Source organism: Trichosurus vulpecula, chromosome 1 (genome assembly GCF_011100635.1).
Source record: "Trichosurus vulpecula isolate mTriVul1 chromosome 1, mTriVul1.pri, whole genome shotgun sequence".
Lineage (NCBI taxonomy): Eukaryota > Metazoa > Chordata > Mammalia > Diprotodontia > Phalangeridae > Trichosurus > Trichosurus vulpecula.
In genome coordinates this window covers 205,338,105-205,359,644 of record NC_050573.1, presented here as the reverse complement: position 1 = coordinate 205,359,644, position 21,540 = coordinate 205,338,105, and the positions used below count along the sequence as shown (strand labels likewise).

The 21,540-nt window shown below is 37.9% G+C and overlaps 1 protein-coding gene across 1 annotated transcript in view; it reads left to right on the top strand.

The window, feature by feature from the left end:
• The first annotated feature begins 10,532 nt into the window (after positions 1-10,532).
• Positions 10,533-21,540, top strand: part of C1H18orf63 (chromosome 1 C18orf63 homolog) — a 55,888-nt gene continuing 44,880 nt past the window's right edge. Inside the window, exons 1-3 of the mRNA XM_036742002.1 lie at positions 10,533-10,666; positions 13,453-13,531; positions 18,233-18,289. Of these exons, the coding sequence (XP_036597897.1) occupies positions 10,533-10,666; positions 13,453-13,531; positions 18,233-18,289 (270 nt within the window). The remainder of the gene's footprint in view (positions 10,667-13,452; positions 13,532-18,232; positions 18,290-21,540) is intronic.

Genomic DNA, 21,540 nt, shown 5'->3' with positions numbered 1-21,540 from the left:
GAATCAATGGCAGTAAAGAAGAAAGATATCCTAAAACCCTTCAGGGTATCCTAGAACACGGAAGGTTGATCCAGCCAGCCTGCTCTGGGAGAGTGAGTTAGGGCATCCAAGGTATAATAGAATGATATAATTAGTTTACAAAAAAAGATCCTGGCAGGCTAACTTGACATATCTCATAATTAATCAGTAATTATAATAATTATAAAGTAAACAAAACCAAGATGGATAAAACCAAACAAGGTAAAAATCAATAGAGATATAGATATAGTTATATTATATTATTATTATTATATTAGTTATATTATTATATATAATATATTAGTTATATTATTATTATATTAATTATATTCAAAGAATCAACTGTTTAAGAATAGGTTGGGGTGGGGCACAGAATATAGCTGGAAAATAGTTTATGAAAAAAGAAAGGGGTTCAATATGAACTATTAATGTGACAAAACTGTGCACCTTATTTCAACTTCACATAAAGATCTGTACTTTCATCTGTGTGGATTCACCCTCCACCAATGTAGATCAAAACCTCTCTTTTGTTAGTGAGAGTCCTACTTTTACCCATATTCCAAGAATATCATGAACTTGGAATATTTAACTTTGTCAGTAGTGCACTTTAATAGATTACACCAACAACACTGTCACATAAGTATTTCATTGAAAACAGGAATTTAAATTTATTAAGTATAGAGAACCCAAATGTTCCTTGCTCATTTTGGAAAAATAACTCAGAGACAAATATGCAAATCATTTTACATAAAAACAAATTTTACCTCAATCATTCATTCCTTTGCTTTACATCTTCTAACAAATCCCTACATACTACAAACAGAGAAGACACAAAGAAGGGAGATGAATGGCTATGATTCATGAGAAGGAGAAGGCCTACCCACACAGAAATAGAATATTAGAGACAGGAGTGGAGGCTGCATTTGCAGTGTTAAGTACCTCAAGGAAGGTAGCAATAAAGGTTTCTTTCCGCAGGACCTGTTGGACCATTCTTACTGGGGTGCATTGAAGTTCCTGCGTAGGCAGACAAAGCAAAAGAACATCTGTGCCTCTCAAACGTCAAATAAGTGAGACATATCTGGGAAAACAATAAGAAGTGGAGGAGTTCCCTTTGAGTACTGCTCCAAGACTAGGATAGACAAGTAAATAAAACCATTTTTCTTAAGAAAATCAGTAGCAAAAAACAGGACAGAAAAACAACCCCAAACTAAAATTACTCTTTTTTTTTTAAAGGTGTTTTATTTATTTTTAGTTTACCACACACAGTTCTACATAGTTTTGAGTTCCAGTTTTTCTCCCCTCCCTCCCCCCTCCCTCCCCAAGACGGCATGAAGTCTCATATAACTGTCATGTATAACTTCGCATTGAATTAATTTATGCTCTAGTCAAGTCGTGGAGAAGAATTTTGACCAATGGAATGAATCATGAGAAAGAAAAAACAGAACCAAAAAAAAAAAAAAAAAAAAACAAAAAAAAAAAAACAAAAAAAAACCCCAAAAACAAAAACAAAAGAGAAGCAGAAAAGGCGAGCACGTAGTGTGCCTCAGTCTGTATTCAAACTTCGCAGTTCTTTCTCTGAATGAAGATAGCATTCTCCATCATGAGTCCCCTGGAGTTGTCCTTGCCCCTTTAGGTTGCTGAAAGAAGCGCAGTATGTCAGGGTTGGTCCTCACGGAATCCACATATCTGTGGCTGTGCACAACGTTCTCCTGGCTCTGCTCCGCTCACTCAACATTATGTCGTGTAGGTTTTTCCAGGTTGTTATGAAGTCTGCATCATCCCCATTTCTTATGGCACAATAGTATTCCATCACCTTCATATACCACAGCTTGTTCAGCCATTCCCCAATTGATGGGCATCCCTTTGCTTTCCAATTCTTGGCTACCACAAAGAGAGCTGCTATAAATATTCTTGTACATATGGGTCCTTTTCCCGCTTGCGTGATTTCTTTGGGATACAACCCTAGAAGTGGTATTACTGGGTCAAAGGGTATGAACATTTCTATAGCCCTTTGGGCATAGTTCCACACCGCCCTCCAAAATGGCTGGATCAGCTCACAACTCCACCAGCAATGCAACAATGTTCAGTAAAAATTTTTTTACTGAGCTGAACAAAATAATAACAAAATTCATTTGGAAAAACAAGAGGTCTAGAGTATCTAGGATATTAATGAAAAGACATGCTAGAGATGGTGGTTTAGCCACACCAGATATTAAACTGTACTACACAGCAGCAGTCATCAAAACTGCCTGGTACTGGTTAAGAAACAGGGGTGTGGATCAGTGGAATAGGATAGGTACACAAGTAGGTGAAATCAACAAGTTTAGCAATCTACTCTTTGATAAACCCAAAGAAGCCAGTTTCTGGGCTAATAATTCACTATTTCACAAAAACTGTTGGGAAAATTGGAAAATGGTAGGGAAAAAACTGGGCATAGACCAATATCTTACACCATATACCAAAATAAAGTCAAAATGGGTTCATGATTTAGGAGTAAAAGTTGATACTCTAAATAATTTGGGAAAGCAAGGAATAGTTTACTTATCAGATTTGTGGAAAAGTAAAGAATTCATGACCCAACAAGAGATAGAGAGCATTACAAAATGCAAAATGGATAATTTTGATTATGTCAAATTGAAATGTTTTTGTACAAAAAAAGCCAATGCAACAAGAATTAGGAGGGAAGAAGAAAATTGGGAGAAAATCTTTGCAACTAGTATCTCTGATAAAGGCCTCATCTCTAAAATATACAGGGAGCTAAGCCAAATATATAGGAATACAAGCCATTCCCCAATTGAGAAATGGTCAAAGGATATGAACAGGCAGTTTTCAGAGGAAGAAATTAAAGCTATCTACAGGCATATGAAAAAATGCTCTGGATCGCTGCTGATTAGAGAAATGCAAATCAAAACAACTCTTAGATACCACATCTCTCCTGTCAGATTGGCTAAAATAACAAATCAGGAGAATGATAAATGCTGGAAAGGATGTGGGGAAATTACTCTTTTCAAAACAAGTAGCAACAAGAAAGGACAGAAAAAAATTGCCTTTATCCTAGGAAATACATATTTTTCAAACTGTTTAATACACAGATATCATTTCCATCCCTTACTTTCTCATGGTAGGGATATATGTTGAACTGTTCTTTGTTCTAGCCCATCTGGCCTTGTAAACATTTGTTATTACTCTACTATTACTAGTTAGATAGCTGAATAAAAGAGCTTTATAGAACACTTAGATACCTGCTTCAAGGACCATTGGGGAGTGGGGGCCAGAGAAGAGTGGCTGCAGAGATCTACTGTAGATTATGTATGGTCTGCAAAATTTTATTCTGGTTGTGACCTCACATTGCTTCTTTTAATTCCTGGACAAGGTTGGTTCCAGAAAGCTTAATTCATGTAATACATTTTCACAAAAGTTCTGTCACTACTTTTGTGGGATTGCTTCTTTAAGGCTTTCCATTGCTCCCACGTGTTCTCCTGGAACAGATGCAGTATTCAGATTTGTTAAAGTGTGTCTTTCATGATCACTCCAGTAAGTAGTCTGCTAGTACTCTGGAGATCATGTGGTCTTCAGGATTTTACTGTGGTCTAAAAATTAATCACCCCACAGTCAACTTGGTGATGTGCCTCTTCATACTTTCCAATACTGGTCCTCAAAAGTTATGTGGTATAAAGTCAATTATGAGGTCCTCCTTGGAGTTTCTCCATCTTGGTTGGACCTTTCCAAGCTTGTTCTCCCCTGATCTAGCCCTCAGGAGCTCAATGAGACTTCTGAGGAGGACTTTAGTAGGTTACATCAATGATATAGCATTTTGTTTAGAGCAAGGGACACAACAGTCCCATTCACGTTCAGGGGGAGACAGGAAAGTGATAAGTATTTATTAAGCCCCTACTATGTGCCAGACACGGTGCTCAGTGCTTTACAAAATATTTGACCTCATAACAAACCTGCCTGGTAGGCAAGTTTTACTGTAAAGTAAATTTTAAAGGAAACTGAGGCAGACCAAGCAAAGTAACTTGGCTAGGGTCACACAGCCACCAAGTATCTGAAGCTGGATTTGAACCAAGGTCTTCCTAACTCCCAGGGATATGCTCTCAGCCTACCTAGGAACCCAGTTGTGGAGGCTGGATAGAGGAGAGGCACGTGATCGGCACGTGACTACCTAGCCGGTCCTTAGCGCGCCTGCGCAAAGCAGTGGGCGGGCTCTGGCGCCTGGGGCGGTGGACCCTGGTGGAGGCGGCGGTGGCGGAGGCGGCGTTGTCTGCCCTTCAGTCTGACTGCCCCTTGCAGGGGTGTAACCCAGCCTGACGTCAGGAGAAGGGGTGAGAGAAGCATTTTCTCTCTTTCGAGGTGTGGTGCAGCGGGGAGGACCCGGGAACGGGAATCAGGGGACCCGTGTTCGAATGGTGCTTCTCCCCGTCGTCGTGCTGTGTGACCCGGGGCCAGTCACCTCCCCCATCTGGGCCTTGGTTTCCTTGAACTCTGTGAAATGAAGGGGCTGCGCAGGATCAGCCTTCAGGGTCACCTTCCAGCTTTTAAATCTGTGCCCCAAAAGAAGACATTATGTCATAAGAACAGGCTGCGGGTCTGGGGGGGTCAGGGCCATGGCTGTGTCTAATGGTACTGGCCAGGCACTTTGAAAGGCCCAGTTTGGGTTGCGGTGAGGTTGAAGACTGGCCCTGGGTGCATGTTTTCATTTTGCATTTTACCTGTTAACCAACAACAAGCTTTGGTCCCCAGAAATTAAATATTTGAGATTATAAATCAGTGCAGTCAGTAAATCCTAGGAGTTCATGAACTGAGTTCAACCGGGTTTACAATGAGTTCGCTGACTCTTCAGGTATTAACCACTTAGGTTAACGTCCATGAGATATCGTATGCAATCTCTTCTGAGGCTAGTGGCACGTGTGTTTGTGTGGTTACAGAGGTCAAGGCAAGAACAAATCAGCAAGCATTTATTAAACTCCTGTTATGTGATGGGCTCTGCTATATGGGGATAGAAAGGCAAAAACAGGCCCTGCTCTAAAGAAACTCACAGTCTAATGGGAAAGGACATTTAAACAACTATATTCAAACAAGACAAATACAGGATAAATTGGGAGTGATCTCAGAGGGAAGGCAATAAGATTAAAAAGGACTAGGAAATGCTTCTTGTGGAAGATGGGACTTTAGCTGAGACTTGGGCTCTTGAGACTCCTCAGGTCATATGAAAGTTTTTGAGTGATACCTTCCAAGAAACCCTTGAGGTGGCCTGTGTAACACTTTATGCTGCCCGTTATCTGTGGAATATTGGTAACAGTAAAAATAGCATTTGTATAACGCCTTAAAGTTTACAAATTACATACAGTATTTGGTTGAGGTAGGTGCTATTAATATCCTTATTTTACAGATGAGGAAGCTGAGGTTAACTAGGTCACACACCTAGTTAAGTGTATGAGACAGTGTTTGAAGTTAGGTTTTCCTGACTGCAGATCCAACAGCCAATGTGATGTTCCACCTACCTGCCCATGTTGGAATATTTTGGAAGTTCATTGTTATCCATTAATAAGGATTGGTTTATATTGTGAACTTTGAATAATGTTATCTCATGGACCTTAATCTAAGTGGTTAATACCTGAAAAATCAGTGAACTCATTATGAACTCTGTGGAAGCTATCCTGTGAACTCCTAGGACCTATTGACTTTTATTTAATTGATAAATCTTAGGGGTGCTGAGAGATTTTGTGGGTTGCCCAGGGTTACAAAGCTAGTGTCTGAGGAGCTGGTCTTTCTGACTCCTAAGTCCAGCCCTCTATCCGCTATGACAAACTGCATGTACTTTACTGAAAAGAAAAATGTTTTAAGAATGTGCCAGTTTTGCGCATTAAAAGTTAAAATATTTTTGTTGATAGGAAATTATTAATGATTAATAATAAGTACATATGTTTCTTTTGCTGAGATAATTCAAACATTTTATGTTTGCTTACCAATTGATCTGGTAAGACCCAGGCATAAATAATATAAACAAAGGGAGAAGTTCGATTGGAGTTCTATATGTTACCAAGGGGTGGGGGGTTAAAACTGAAGCCGTTGGATTTACTGATAGGTATTAGATGGGGGGAATGAATTGTACTTTTATTAGTCACTTTTCCTGTAAGAGTTCAGATTTAGTATTGAACTTTAGTGATGGTGGTGAATTTTCAACTTTTCCTCATGATATTGCCTTCCGATGTTTTTTTTGTTTTTTTTTTTTTTGTTTTTTTCCCAGGTAGAAATTATGAACTGCTCCAGAAAGAAGCCCGGGTTAATATTTTTAAATCTTCTGTGACATCTAGCATATTGTTGATTCTCAGTAAATAAATTTAACAGTGGTAATCTAGGGACAGCTAGGTGGCGCAGTGAGTAGAGCACTGGCCCAAAAGTCAGGATGGCCTGAGTTCAAATCTGCCCTCAGACACTTGACACACTAACTGTGTGACCTTGGGTAAGTCATTTAACCTCAATTACCCTGTCTTCCCCCTCTGAAAAAAAAAGTAGTAACCTTATAGGTAAGGTGAGTCCTAGACAAAACTGTGAAATATGTGTCTCTGGGGCTTCTACTGCTTCCTTTTGCCCTTTTACTGACTTTATGTAGACATCAGGAAATTTGGAATGAGTAATTTTTTATTTTTGTATGAAAATAAAATTCTTAAAATATTTACTTCTCTTAGTTACTAAGTATAAAATGTGTGCTAAAATTAAATTCTACATGTTAAAATTGTTGAGAGTCCAATCTAGTAAATAGAGGCAAGTTGGAGGAATAATGACATATTCACTCATATAAAATGAGAGTGGGGTACTACTTATCCTGAAAGAGTCCACATGAATAATAAAAGATGTTGTAGTATTTGTGTATGCTCTAGGCTTTTAAAACAATCATAATTATCTTGTGGCAAATTTTATTTTCCTTAGAAGTTTTTGTAATTAAAGAATAACCTGGAAGGGAGAGGGGCAACTGGGCCTGAAGTCAGGAAGACTCACCTTTCTTTTTTTTTTTTTCTTTTTTTTTTTTTAATTTAATTTTATTTTATTTAATGCAATTTATTTATTTAACATATTTGGTTTTCAGCATTGATTTTCACAACATTTTCAATTACAAATTTTCTCCCCATTTCTACCCTCCCCCCCACTCCAAGATGGCTTATATTCTGGTTGCCCTGTTCCCCAGTCAGCCCTCCCCTCTATCACCCCCCTCCCCTCTCATCCCCTTTTCCCTTCCTTTCTTGTAGGGCAAGATAAATTTCTAGGCCCCATTGCCTGTGTATCTTATTTTTTAGTTGCATACAAAAACTGTTTTTGTTTTTGAACATCTGATTTTAAAACTTTGAGTTCCAAATTCTCTTCCCTCTTCCCTTCCCACCCACCCTCCCTAAGAAGTTGAGCAATTCAACCTAGGCCACACATGTATTATTATGTATAACCCTTCCACAATACTCATGTTGTGAAAGGCTAACTACATTTTGCTCCTTCCCAACCCATCCCGCTTTATTGAATTTTCTCCCTTGACCCTGTCCCCTTTCCAAAGTGTTTGTTTTGATTACCTCCACCCCCATCTGCCCTCCCCTCCATCATCCCCCCGCCTTTTTTTTTATCTTCCTCCCTCTTCTTTCCTGTGGGGTAAGATACCTAACTGAGTATGTATGGTATTCCCCCTCAGGCCAAATCTGATGAGAGCAAGGTTCACTCATTCCCCCCTCACCTGCCCTCTCCCCTTCTCCCATAGAACTGCTTCCTCTTACCACCTTTACACGAGATAATCCACCCCATTCTATCTCTCCCTATCTCCCTCTCCCAGTATGTTACTCTCTCATCCCTTAATTTCATTTTATTTCTTTTAGATATCTTCCCTTCATCTTCAACTCACCCTGTGTCTTCTCTCTTTTACATATATATATATATAAACACATATATATATACACATACATACACATATATACATATACACATAGATATATACATACATACATATTCACTTATATATATACATAAACATATATATATATACACATATATACACATATATATGCATATTCCCTTCAACTACCCTAATACTGAGGTCTCATGAATCATACTCATCATCTTTCCACGTAGGAATGTAAACAAAACAGTTCAACTTTAGTAAGTCCCTTGCAATTTCCGTTTCTTGATTACTTTTTCATGCTTCTCTTGATTCTTGTGTTTGAAAGTCAAATTTTCTATTCAGTTCTGGTCTTTTCACTGAGAAAGCTTGAAAGTCCTCTATTTTATTGAAAATCCATATTTTGCCTTGGAACATGATACTCAGTTTTGCTGGGTAGGTGATTCTAGGTTTTAATCCTAGCTCCATTGACCTCCGGAATATCGCATTCCAAGCCCTTCGATCTCTTAATGTAGAAGCTGCCAGATCTTGGGTTATTCTGATTGGGTTTCCGCAATACTCAAATTGTTTCTTTCTGGCTGCTTGCAGTATTTTCTCCTTGATCTGGGAGCTCTGGAATTTGGCAACAATATTCCTAGGAGATTTCTTTTTGGGATCTATTTGAGGAGGCGATCGATGGATTCTTTCAATTTCTATTTTGCCCTGTGGCTCTAGAATATCAGGGCAGTTCTCCTTGATAATTTCCTGAAAGATGGTATCTAGGCTCTTTTTTTGATCATGGCTTTCAGGTAGTCCAATAATTTTTAAATTATCTCTCCTGGATCTATTTTCCAGGTCAGTGGTTTTTCCAAGGAGATATTTCACATTGTCTTCCATTTTTTCATTCCTCTGGTTCTGTTTTATAATATCCTGATTTCTCATAAAGTCACTAGCTTCCACTTGCTCCAATCTAATTTTTAAGGTAGTATTTTCTTCAGTGGTCTTTTGCACCTCCTTTTCCATTTGGCTAATTCTGCCTTTCAAGGCATTCTTCTCCTCATTGGCTTTTTGGAGCTCTTTTGCCATTTGAGTTAGTCTGTTTTGTAAGGTGTTGTTTTCTTCAGTGTATTTTTCAGTATTTTTTTGGGTCTCCTTTAGCAAGACATTGACTTGTTTTTCATGGTTTTCTCTCATCCTTCTCATTTCTCTTCCCAATTTTTCCTCTACTTCTCTAACTTGCTTTTCCAAATCCTTTTTGAGTTCTTCTATGGCCTGGGGCCAGTTCATGTTTTTCTTGGAGGCTTTGGTTGTAGGCTCTATGACTTTGTTGTCTTCTTTAGGCTGTATGTTTTGGTCTTCTTTGTCACCAAAGAAAGAATCCAAAGTCTGAGACTGAATCTGGGCGCGTTTTCGCTGCCTGGCCGTATTCCCAACCAACTAACTTGACCCTTGAGTTTCTCAGTGGGGTATGACTGCTTGTAGACTAACGAGTTCTATGTTCTACGTTTGGGGGGGAGGTGCCAGCTCTGTCAGAGCCGCACTCCTCCTTCCCCAAGGACCCCCAGTCCAGACTGGGCTCAGATCTTCAGCAGGCTGTTGCACTCCTGCTCTGATCCGCCACTTAATTCCTCCCACCAGGTGGGCCTGGAGCCGGAAGTAACAACAGCTGTAGCTGCCCCACCTCCGCTGCCCCCGGGGCTGGAAGCCGAACCCTGAACTCCTTCCACTCCCGCAGCTTTTCCCACTAACCTTCTCCGCAGTCTTTGGTGTTTGTGGGTCAAGGGGTCTGGTAACTGCCGCAGCTCACATATTCAGGGCGCTAGGGCCCCGTCCGCCCGGCTTCTGGTCTGGATCGTCCACGCCGCTCAGGCTGGGCTCTGCTCCACTCCGTTCCCAGCTCCCAGTCCCAGCGGAATAGACCTCACCCAGAGACCATCCAGGCTGTCCTGGGCTGGAGCCGTGCTTCTCTCTACTGTTCTGTGGGTTCTGCCGTTCTAGAATTGGTTCAGAGCCATTTTTATAGGTTTTTGAAGGGACTCGGGTACGGAGCTCACTCTAGTCTGTGCTTACCAGCCGCCATCTTGGCTCCGCCCCCCCCTTTTGTAGACTCACCTTTCTAAGTTCAACTCTGGTCTCAGTCACTTATGAACCCTGTTTGCCTTAGTTTCCTCATCTGTAAAATGAGCTGGAGAAGGAAATAGCAAACCATTGTAGTATCTTTGCCAAGAAAACCCCAAAGGGGGTCCTGAAGAGTTGGACAGAACTGAAAATGACTGAACCACAAACTGAAGAGGGAAATAAAAATAATTATAGGAGTAGGAGGAGTCACAAAGTTTATCCTATGTTCAATAATAATTATTTGGTGCATGTTAAATAACTATGATAAGATCTTAACCTTTTCGCATGGATTAAATTTTCTTTTATTGTTTTTGATTTACTATCTTAATATTCTGAACTTTCGGTAAAAAGCTCAAAGAAAAAATTTCAATATTGAATTTTGAATTTTATTAACTTACTAGTTGGCATCCCAGCAACATGATATTGTAAATAGAAGTAGTTATCTAGAGTCTTTGTTCCTCCTGTTGCTGATGAGGCAATTTGCTACTTTTCTAATTTTAAAAGGCCAGGTTGCCCGCTGATGCAGTGAGCAGAAAACATGAGTACTTCTGGGCAACAGTCCCTGTTCTTCATCAACCCTCCAAACCTACAAAAGCTTTGTGTTGTCAAGGTAGTACTAAGTAATCAAGTGCCAGACACAGAGATTAGAAGCACACAGATGAAGATGTGCAGGTAAAAAAAGCATTTATGATCTTTGGGGTTTGTGTTTCTTGGAAAGACGGTATTTTAGAAATATGAAATTTACAAATGAAATACTTGTCCTCTATAACATTTTAGCACTCCAGTGGGCCTGTGATTTTATTGCCATAACCCAGAGTTGGTGTGGTTTTTGTCTATGCCCTTCCATAATTCAGTCTAGACTCTATACCAAAAACTCTAAAGACCTTCCTGTAGGTACTTAAAGTATGGTCCAAAGACCCCTGGGGATCTATAAGAGGTATAAAAAAAATTAAGCGTTTTGTGTATTTACTAAAAACAGGGAAATATCAATTTTAGTTTCAACCAAGTATACCATGTTAAGTTTGGTAAGGAGCTCAGAATTACCTACCTGGGGATACTCCAGAGATAAAAATTTCTATTAGTGAATTTTTTGGAATGTAAAAATAACTTTTAGGGTAATTAGCCATGTGAACCAAGACAAGTCATTTAACCTTTTTGAGTATCACTTTCTGTGTATGTAAGTAGGAAGTTTGTAGCTCCCAAATTCTATGATTCTGTACTGTAAATTGTTTCTCAAAAACAGTTACTTGAGTAAATTACTTTCTGCTGCAATTAAGAAACATTTATTATATGCCTACCCTCAATAGCACTATTCTAAGAGGTGCTACATATTTTTTGTTTCTTCTTTTAGTCTAAACCTGTTATTTCATTGGTATAAGGAATTCTCAAAACAGTGTAGATTGGCAACTGCTCTGCAAGATACAGTTTTAAAGAGTTGCCTGGTTCACCAAGTAGTGACTTGCTTAAGGTCACTGAACTAGCATGTCCCAGAGGCCCTACTTGGCTCCATGTCTACTTGATTCCAGACCAGCTCTATGCCCACTATACTGTGCTGCCTCATTTTAGTTTCTCAGAATGCCAGTTCTAAGTCCAAAATCCCTCTTCTACTCAAGTCTCAGGCACCTGGGCTTCTCCAGGGCTTCCTTGCTGGGATGTCTGGCTGGTTGGCTGTAACACCTCCCTGAAGTCTTGACTTCAACTCTGTGACTGGAACTCCTAGTCTAGTGGGGATAACTGCCTACACCTAAAACTGAGAAAGACAAATGAAACAGAACAGAAACAAACACTTATTGGCCCATTTCTTGAAGACACTGGGTAAAAAAGAGGGAAAGCAGGGAAAGGAAGTCCTTCCCCTCTCACCAGTTCAATTCATGGCATCCACACTGTGATGAACTGTGAGAAAAAGCACAAGCCAGAAAAAGAGGATTATCACAGGTTGGTCCAGAGGTTCCCAAACTTATTTGGCCTAATACCCCCTTTTCAAAAAAAATTACTCACTGTCCACCTGGAAATCTACTTTCTTTAACCCTTTAATGTTTTTTTAAAAAATTACATAATTTCAAAAATATATAAAATATTTTTAATGATGCATGCTCCAAAGGCCTTGGTACACAGTCTGCTCTCAAGAATCTTATTTTCTCAAGCAGGAGATGTTCTGGAGTTAGTCCCTTGAAGTCAGTTCAGCAAAGAGTGTTAGTAGAATAAGAATTATAATAGGATTCTGGAGATCTGCATTCTAGGCTCTGCTTCTCATTACTTCAAGCAAGTCTTGGAGGCCACATGGTCCAGTGGGATGATACTGGAGTCAGTAGATCTAGATTTTCATCTCAGCTTTGCTACTTACTACCAGTATGACCCGGAGAATATTTTTTTTTAACTTTCTTGAACTTCAGTTTCTTCCTCTATAAAATGATAAAATTAGACTTGGAAGACCTTTAAAGTCCCTGCCAGCTTTAAATATATGTTCTAACTCAATCTCCTACAATTCTGGGGTTCATCTCATTTCCATGCTTGGGGTGCAACTCAGAATCCAAAAAGTTTGGAAAATATCTGAAACATGGAGCTAGGTCCCTGTATTGGTAATTAAGGTAGGACTTTTTACTGTTTTAGAATGCTAAATTAATTAAGTGTCTTTGAGTCTAACTAGGTGCTAAGCCCCAGGCCTAAGCCCTTTTACTAATTAGGTATGAAGCCCCAGGCTGGTTAGCAAATTAGGTTGCTAGTTTGAGAGGCAGGAAGCCTCCAGGGCCCTAAGGGGAGTTACTAAGACCAGAGCCAATGGTATGCACCTAATGACATTCTAGTCTATTGGATTACGGCTAAGGACTGTATACAAAGAGAGAACAGAGTTGTTTGCTTGGGGCTCTCACTCCTGGAGGAGTGTTGATGTGGAGACTCTGGGCAGCTGCTCTAAGAGCCTTCTGGCTTGTCAAGCCAGATGATGTTTTTTTGGTAACTATGAATTGTGAGCTAGTATGTTTATATTGTGTGTGTTTGTAATTTGTTTGTATTTGCTCTGAAGTTTAGGGTACTGGCTTTTCCTCCTGAACTAAGTGAATGATATTTGTATGATGGATTGAAATAAGTTTGTTAATCCCTTAAAATTACTTTCCTTAGTAAATCAGATCAAAAGAATCTGTGCTGGCAGTGTTCTTGTTGTTGGGCTTGTGTTGGTCTTTCACCGCCACAACAGCTGCTAGCCAAATTGTTGCTACAGTCCCATGGATGAGAAATAGGAAGCATAAGGGCAGGAAGAGGAATTTTATATTGTATTATCAGTAACCAACCAAGCCATCTGAAAGCCGATTCAAAAAACTATGTAATAGTTGGTCTTAAGGAGTTATAAGTAATGACTGAGTAATAAGGGAGTTCAGTTGTTTTTAAATTTGCAAAATTAAGTAAAAACAAGGAGAATATGAACAATTCCATTTTAAAATTAATGCGTTTCTTCTCCACAGGCAATTGTTGTTTATGCACCAAGAGCTTCTTACATCACCTGTTCCTGGAATATTAAGTCAGATTTGGGTAGTGATGACGGTTAGTGATATTTTTCATTCTTTTTTAATCATATTGGATTATTGCCCTTCTCCCCAAATATATCAATTACAAATTGGAAATTAAATTAGAAGCTAGAAATTTCAAGGATTTAGGTATTCCAAGAAAGTGATTTGAATCATCACAACTTTGATCTTGTGGAAGGAAAAAACTATACTAGGGATTTTAGCCAAAGTCTGCCAGATTATTTATTAACTATGCTAACTTTTCTGCTTGTGGATTTTCCCCTATAATTGGAATTTTCTTTGACTGAAGAAATTTCCATTTCATATATTCTTAAAGACAAAATTCCACAGCAAAGTAAAACACAAGTTTAAACATAGTTTCAATTTAGGGTTTTTTTATTTACCACATAGTAATGTTAATGCAAACACACCTAGGAGAAGATAGTATCCTGAAACTAATCACTTCTTCTTTCACTACTCCCCTTTTAATCTGGTCAAAGGTGAAAAAAGATTTTTCTCTTAACTAAATTAAACAAAGATATTTCCACTCTTAATTTGGGCACCATTAGTATGACCAAGTCTTTCATTTCTGGGAATGAAGTCTTTTCTTTTCAAGGAAAACTGATTAGGTCTTTTGGTCCAGCAAGTCCAAGGACTTCATTCTAGGACATTCGTTATTAATATTTTATAAGCGTTGTTGTTATATGCTTCAACAAACCACAAAGTAATTCTAGAGCACCCAAACCATACTTTGTCCTTGTCTCTTTAGAGTTGTATGATTGATAAATCTTTAGATACAGGGGAGCATGTAAATTTCAATCACATGATCATGAAAATGTGTCCCAAATGATTAATACATGGTTTAGAAATAAAGTTTAGGTATATTTCTTTACAGCAGAGATTTTATTTTGTTAGCTTTTTTTCCTGGCACATACTTCTTTAGCAGTCTGGTGAAGCCTATGTGCCTTTCCAAAATAATGTTTTTAAATGCCTAAAATAAAATACATACTATTACAAAAGAAACCAGTTACATGGAAATGTGAAAACAAAACAAAAACTATCAAGTCTATAGAGTCTATAGACTTTGAGTCTACATGAGAACTTCTAGGTCCTTGGGTACAGTCTTTTGACTGAGTCCAAGTTTTACAGAACAAATCCTTTTATTAAGGGGATTTGTTCTGTGAAGTTTGGATTCAGTCAAAGGACTGCACTTGAGAACCCAGAGGGCCACATGTGGCCTCAAGCCCACAGGCTTCCAATTCCTGCTATAGACCCTAGGTTAACCTCTGCTCTTAGAATAAATCAGATCATGCTGGTGAGATTTTTCTATGTTATTCATCTCTAAAATACATGTGATATATAAGTTGATCCTTCCCATAATATCCTAATAAATACAAAACAGAATTTTTTTCCTCAGATTTCTTTTTTATCAATTGCATTTATTTTCCATTTTGTAAAGGTGAAGGATTCTTATATTATTTAGCCACCAGAAGAAAAACATCTTAAAAACATTAAAACAAAACATTGCACTTTGCATGCAAAACAATGATTAACTTATTTCGAGGTAAAGATAATCCTGTAACTATGTAAAAAAACCTGTTTTTATGAATGTCTAACTTGGAATGAATAAGAAGAAAATACAAGCCAAATTTCTTTCATTGAGCTCTACAGTTATAAACTTAAGTATATACATGTTTATAGATGAAGAAGACATAATTGTTGCCATTTAAAGTAGTCTGGATATCTTTTATATTTTTTTGTAAACAGTAATAGCCTCTGAAAACATTTCTTAGATTTAGGAGATTTAATTGAGAAGAGTTTCCTTGATTATAAGATATTAGAAGATGCTTCTTTTTCCAGTTTCACTTTTAGGCCTTCCAATCTAGATGCCTGTAGAATGTACATGTATCAGAAAGTTGGAAGTCGGCAACCATATTCACTGTATCCTTAAAGTTCAGCACATATGCTTACGTGCCATTTGGGGTAGTCTTTGCAATGGGAACTTTGCTCTAGGACAAGCTACAAGCCTTTCCATGTGCCTGGGGTTTACACTCCCAGCCTTAGTTCTGCTCTGGCTAGCCATGCCCATTCCTCTCTTCTCCCTAACACAAAGGCAGAGTTTAATTTTTTTTTATATTTGCTCCATCTGCAAAAGCAAACTTTACTTAATGGAGAGCACTAGGGTATATTTTTATAGACTTTTGTCAGGGAACATAATACCTTCTAATAATTTTATTGGCAAATCTCAGGATGAATTTGGAAAAGATATTTTTTATAATTTTTTTCATCAGAAGATATCTTTAATGACTAATGCTTACCTTCCATTTTATATTATTTTAATTTCAGATTCAGTCTTCTTGTCTTCATAAATCTTGACATTAGCTCTTTAAGTATATAAAACTTTTTTTTAGGAAACAGGAAAATGAAAAAAATGAGGGTTTTATTCTTTTTATTTTTAAACCATGATGTCATTTCTATGATTTCCAAAAAGTTTACCCTAGGATTGCTTGTGAATCACTACTTCATCTCCCTAAAAAGTGATTGTGAATTTAAGGGAGAGCCCTTGGGTTAAATGACCTTAAGCTATCTATTAAAATATTAAATGTAGAGTCTAAAATATATGAAAAGTAGAAATCAATAGAAGTTGTCATGATTGTGCCAGGGAATTTTCTCTTCCAAGAGGACTTGGATCCCTTGGGAAAGGCATACCAGGCAGCTGGGGTCAAAGATAGGCCAAGTGAAAGCAAAGAAGTGCTAAGGAAACTGCTTCAACTTCTTGGGGCACCAATTTAATTTTTATAATTTTTTGGGCCCACTTAGCAGCGTTCTGTGGTAATTTAGGATAGATAGGCAATACTTTCACAGCAGAGGGAGAAATAGAAGGAGGGGAACTTGTTCAAGGATAAAGGCACCAACAGTCTTCTGGGAGAATATTTGCTATAAAGCTGGCAGAGTTTGTTAACAGAATGAAAAGATATTCCCTGTTCAAGGGCAGGACACAAGGGGAAATGAACCAATACTTTTACAATTGTAAAAGAGGTTAGACAAAACTTTAGACTTAATTATAGTGTTGAGATAACCATTTAGACTAGACCATAACTAGACCAAAAAGCAAATAGTTGTTATAGTAGTTATAGCATTATCTACTTTTTACTGTGTCCTTCCATAGTTCATTATATTATGTTTCTTCTCCAATAGCAGTTGGTTGGGGTGGGGAGGGGTCCCCATATTATTAGTCAGTCTAATTATTGCAAAATGATTATGGTGACTGTTTTTCCTCCACAAGGGTATAAAGGAGGCATTATAAAGTCTTAATGTAAATAAATGTCATTCAGAGGTAGACAGGTGATAAACAGTGGAGTGAAGTGGTACAGCATCCTCAAATTAAACAAAGACTATTATAGAAAATAAAGGGTACAGCTGTTCAACTCTGTTCATAAAGGGCCTGAGAAGAAGAAGGAACTGAGGAGTAAATAGAGATAAAGGTATGGACAATTCAGTGGTACATTGATTGAAGGAGCAAAGGCTAGGGTAGGAACGATGGCCAGACAGAGGAGTTAGACAAAAAAAGTGAAAGTTTGTTGGACAAGTTAAGAAGTGTTATAATTATAATTGGGGTGTATGGGGTGTTCAGGGAGGACTAGCATCTCTGGTGTAAGGGCTTGCCAAGCCCTTTTCAGGGAGGCTCATCCACTTTTGGTCACCACCTTCACCCAGTTCCCATCTGTGGTTCCAAGAGGCTATAGCATGCAGTGGCTACAACCAGTTAAACTGTCTTGGCAAATGGGCTAAACCAGGTTCTAAACCAGATTAACGGTAACTGACAGGCCTCAAATTGTCGATGTGTTAGGGGAATGGCTACCCTAAGCATGTGAAGACTTCCCCCCACCTATTCACCCATCAAAAGGGGTGGATGAAAACAATTTGTTCCAATGGCCATGAAAGTGGCTAAAGCAGGTACTGTGAAGGGCTTAGAGCTTGCTCAGTCATGGAAGATACCAGGGTCATCTACTGCTTTGCCAGTCATTCTGACTTTTGTCTTGCCACTAGACTTCAGTGACTCTGGAAGAGACAGTGGGGCCGAAAACTGCACAACTCTGCCTCATTTAAATACAATTCACAGCAAGTCAAGACATCACCCCATGATCTCCTCTTTGAAAACTAAGGATAAACAACACAATTTTAATCAAAAGTGGTATATCATAAAATGCAGGCAGCAGGCTAAGGGGAATAAAGTATTGTATGGTAAAGAAAATTGGAATTTGTATTTGTTAAAAATTTTATAAATCTTCATATATATATATATATGTATATATATACACACACACAGTATCTTATATATTTCTTTGACATTAAGAAACAAAAACAAAAACAAAAACTCTTCTGCCTGCCTGTACTTTCCATCATGTTTCTGAAAAGTTTTAACTCTCCTATCTTTGATTGTTAAAATGATACAATAGATATTTAAGGATTAGGAGAATGTCACCAGCTTATTATCATCATAAAAAGGTCATAGCTTGGGGCTTAATAAAGGAGTGAAACATTTGTTTAATAACCACTTCTATGTATTTCTTTGCTGTGCCTTTATATCCAAGCAAAAGGACTACTTTTGTTCAAGGACACGTTAGGAAGACCTAATTCTGTTCTTTGTGTAATATATTACTTTCAATTTTTTGTGTATTGCATTGTTTAATGTTATATTTATCAAGTTTTTTTTTTTAAAATGGATCTTTTTTAGATACAGTTTTACAAATCAGAAAAACTTCAGGCCTACACAGAAAAACATGGAGCTAAGGTAGGTTTATAAAATTTTTTGCAATTCCTAATATTTATGAAATTGACTTGTGTTAAATTTTGCTATTACTTATAGTGGACAAAAATATAGTTATCTTTATTATAAGCTATTTCTATAGAACTGCGTACAAGACACCAATAATTTTGGATCCTAGTAAATTGATTAGTGACATCTCCATGGTGGTAAATATAGGATCTAGGCAAGCAAAGAAATGGCTAGATGACGCAGCCTACATATTCATAAGCTAACTAATTGTTTCAACAATCCAGCTAGCAGCTTCTGTGGGGGTGTAAGATCCACCAACAGCCAGCACCCAGAAAACTGCCAGCACACTGCAAAAGCACAGGTTCTTTTGATCTGCTTTAGTAAGGAAAGCAATGTTTAAGGGGTTGACAAGCTTACTTTAATTCAGCGTACAAATATCAGTCACTTAGTTCAGGGGAAAAAGCCAGCACCCTGAACTTCAGAACAAATACAAACAAATTACAAACATCGACAGACAGACCAAATACAGATTCATAGTTACCAACATTTAGGTTCAGCCCGGGAGCTCATAACGAGGACTGGCCCAGAGTCACTTGCGCCACTACTGCTGTGGGAAAGAGCTCCAAAGAATAGCTTTTTTATCTTTTTCAGTGTCAGGGGTGAGTCACACATGCGACTCACCCACGTGACCTAAAATCGTCACAAAGAGGCGACTTAAACCCACGTGGTCTAAGAGCCTTTGCTGTCCCAAACCTATCATTCAAATTCGTGTAAAACTAGGCCCTCCCCTGAGTTAGCCCCACCTTGGGCCCCACCTTAGTTACCAGTCCACACCCACATAGGTTTTACATCTAATAGGGGTTTGGGCCTGGGGCTTAGCACCTAGTAAGGCTCAAAGAAATACACTGAATTACTCAAAGGAGACAAAAGCCAACTAAGTGCTAAGAGCCCATTTTGCTTACCAACACACTAGTAAATGCCTGAAGTCTGCTTAGATTAATCTATACATCTGTTTGTGAAACTCTGACATTGCCAAACCACTTTAGCATTATTATTCTGGTTGCCTGGCCAGGTATCCTTCTAAGCAGTGTTTTCATCTCTTACATTTTATGCCTGGCACATAGTAAGTGCTTAATTAATGTTTGATTGATTATGGAATTCAGGCAAGCTTTAAGATTGAGACACCTAAGATGTATATTCATAAGACTTGAGGGCATTCAGAGTGAGTTTGGGTGCTCCATTGTTAAAAAGTCTGAAAGCTTGACCTAACTACCAGGATTTGAGTGAACAGAATTATTTTAGAGTAGCCAGAGGAACTATTATTTATTTAGGAAAGGCTTTGATAATTTCTTGCTTTTCAGAAGTTCCAGCCTTACCAGTTGAATGTCATTCATCTAAAACTAGAGCCCCAGGACAAGGTTCCTATACTATCCTATCTATAAGACTATATAAAACCCCTATTAAGGGTGCCTAACCTGGGCTTCATGAACTTGGTTTTTAAAAATATTTAGAACTATATTTCAGTAAACTGATTTCCTTTGCATCCATATATATTTTATTTTAGACTTTTACAAGCATTATTTTGAGAAGGGTGTGCTGGTAAATGTATAATAACTGGCTCATTTTTTTTAAAGGATGTTTGCTTGCCACTCCTTTAAGTTAATCTGCATTATTAACATTTTCCCCTTACTTTCTTAAGTCTAGATGATCAACAAAACAATAAATCAAAGTTTGATTTGTAGTTTGCTGATTTTCAAGGTGCAGAGGCACACATAGAAAATAGAAGTCAGTTCTCCTTAGCCTGTTTAAGCTGTCTCTAAAACAATCCTAGATTCACCAGACTGCCAAAGGGATATGTTACATTAAAAAGGGTAATAACTTAGGACCTTTTTTTGTCTAGAGTCTGTTTTTCCTGTTGGAAACCTTTTTTCCTGACTTCTTGCTAGGAAATAATTTCTTTTAAGGGAGTAGTTGATAGTAGCAGCTAACACTTGTATAAGGTGCTCCCAGAGTCTTAGTGCAGTTTTAAGCTGATAACTTGAAACTATTTATGGGACACTGTGTATAATGCTTTAAGGTTTCTAAAGCCATTATGTTATGATATGTTATATGGTGTTAAGTTATCTTCACAATAGCCTGTGAGGTAGGTTCTATTAGTATCCTATATTACAGACCAGTATACTGAAGCTGAGAGAGGTTTAAATGATTTGTCAAGGATGACACAGCTAAGAAATGTCAGTTGGGGATTTGAACCTAAATCTTTCTGACTCCAAAGCCACTATTCTATCCATTAGCAGCATAGCTAAGGGTGTGTTACCATTCTGGTATCTCACCCAACTGTTCTGGAAGAACTTATCTTTATAGTATTTATTAATTGAAAGTAAGAATTTCATTACTTTTCTTCAAATATTTATGGGGCAAAGAAATTGAAGAAAAATTAAAATAGAAAAAAATATTTCTGAACCTATGAAAAGTAACATTTTAGAGTCAATTTAATGAATGGAACATATTATTAAATTATTTTACCAATAGTGTCTCAAGTGGCTTTAAGCACTATTTTCTTAGATGACCAGGGGAAATACAGAAAATTTAATATTTATGTATTCAGTTGTGTTAGATTATCAAGTTTTGAGCTGTAGTAGATATTTTGATTGGATCAATGAACCTCAGTTTACTCACCCATAAAATGAGGATAATAATTTTTGTTGTTTCAGTTGTGTCTTTCAAGACCCCAGTTGTCTAGAAGTATCCCATTTAGATTGTAGTTCTTTTCTTTTTCCCCCTCTTAACTGACACCTTAGGATCAGGAAGTTTGTTTTGATTGTGACAATTCCCTCCTTGGAATTATCTTCTTTCTTAACTCTCACTTTATCCCCACATTTTTCCTGTTGAGTTTGATGTTTTTCTACCCTAAATTCTTTGAGTATGTATGCATGTGTACAGATGTGTGTGTATTTAACCCTCTTTTGTCCATTCAGATAAAAATGAGATTCATCTCATTCCCACTGTCCCCACTCAGTCCTCCATGTTTGTACACTCTTTTTTTCAGATCTTTGGAAAACCAGGCTTTGATAGAGCCCATTGAATCCAACTGGAACTACTGGACTATGCCTTTAAACCCAAATCATTCTTGCTCTGACTGACTGGCCAATAATAGGTCTCAGCCCAAGCCTCATTTGCTCATTGTTTTGAGTTTTGATGGCTCCAGAGTGAGCATAAATAGCAATTGTTTCTGTTCTGGCCAGAAACCCTGAGAGTCTTCCCTT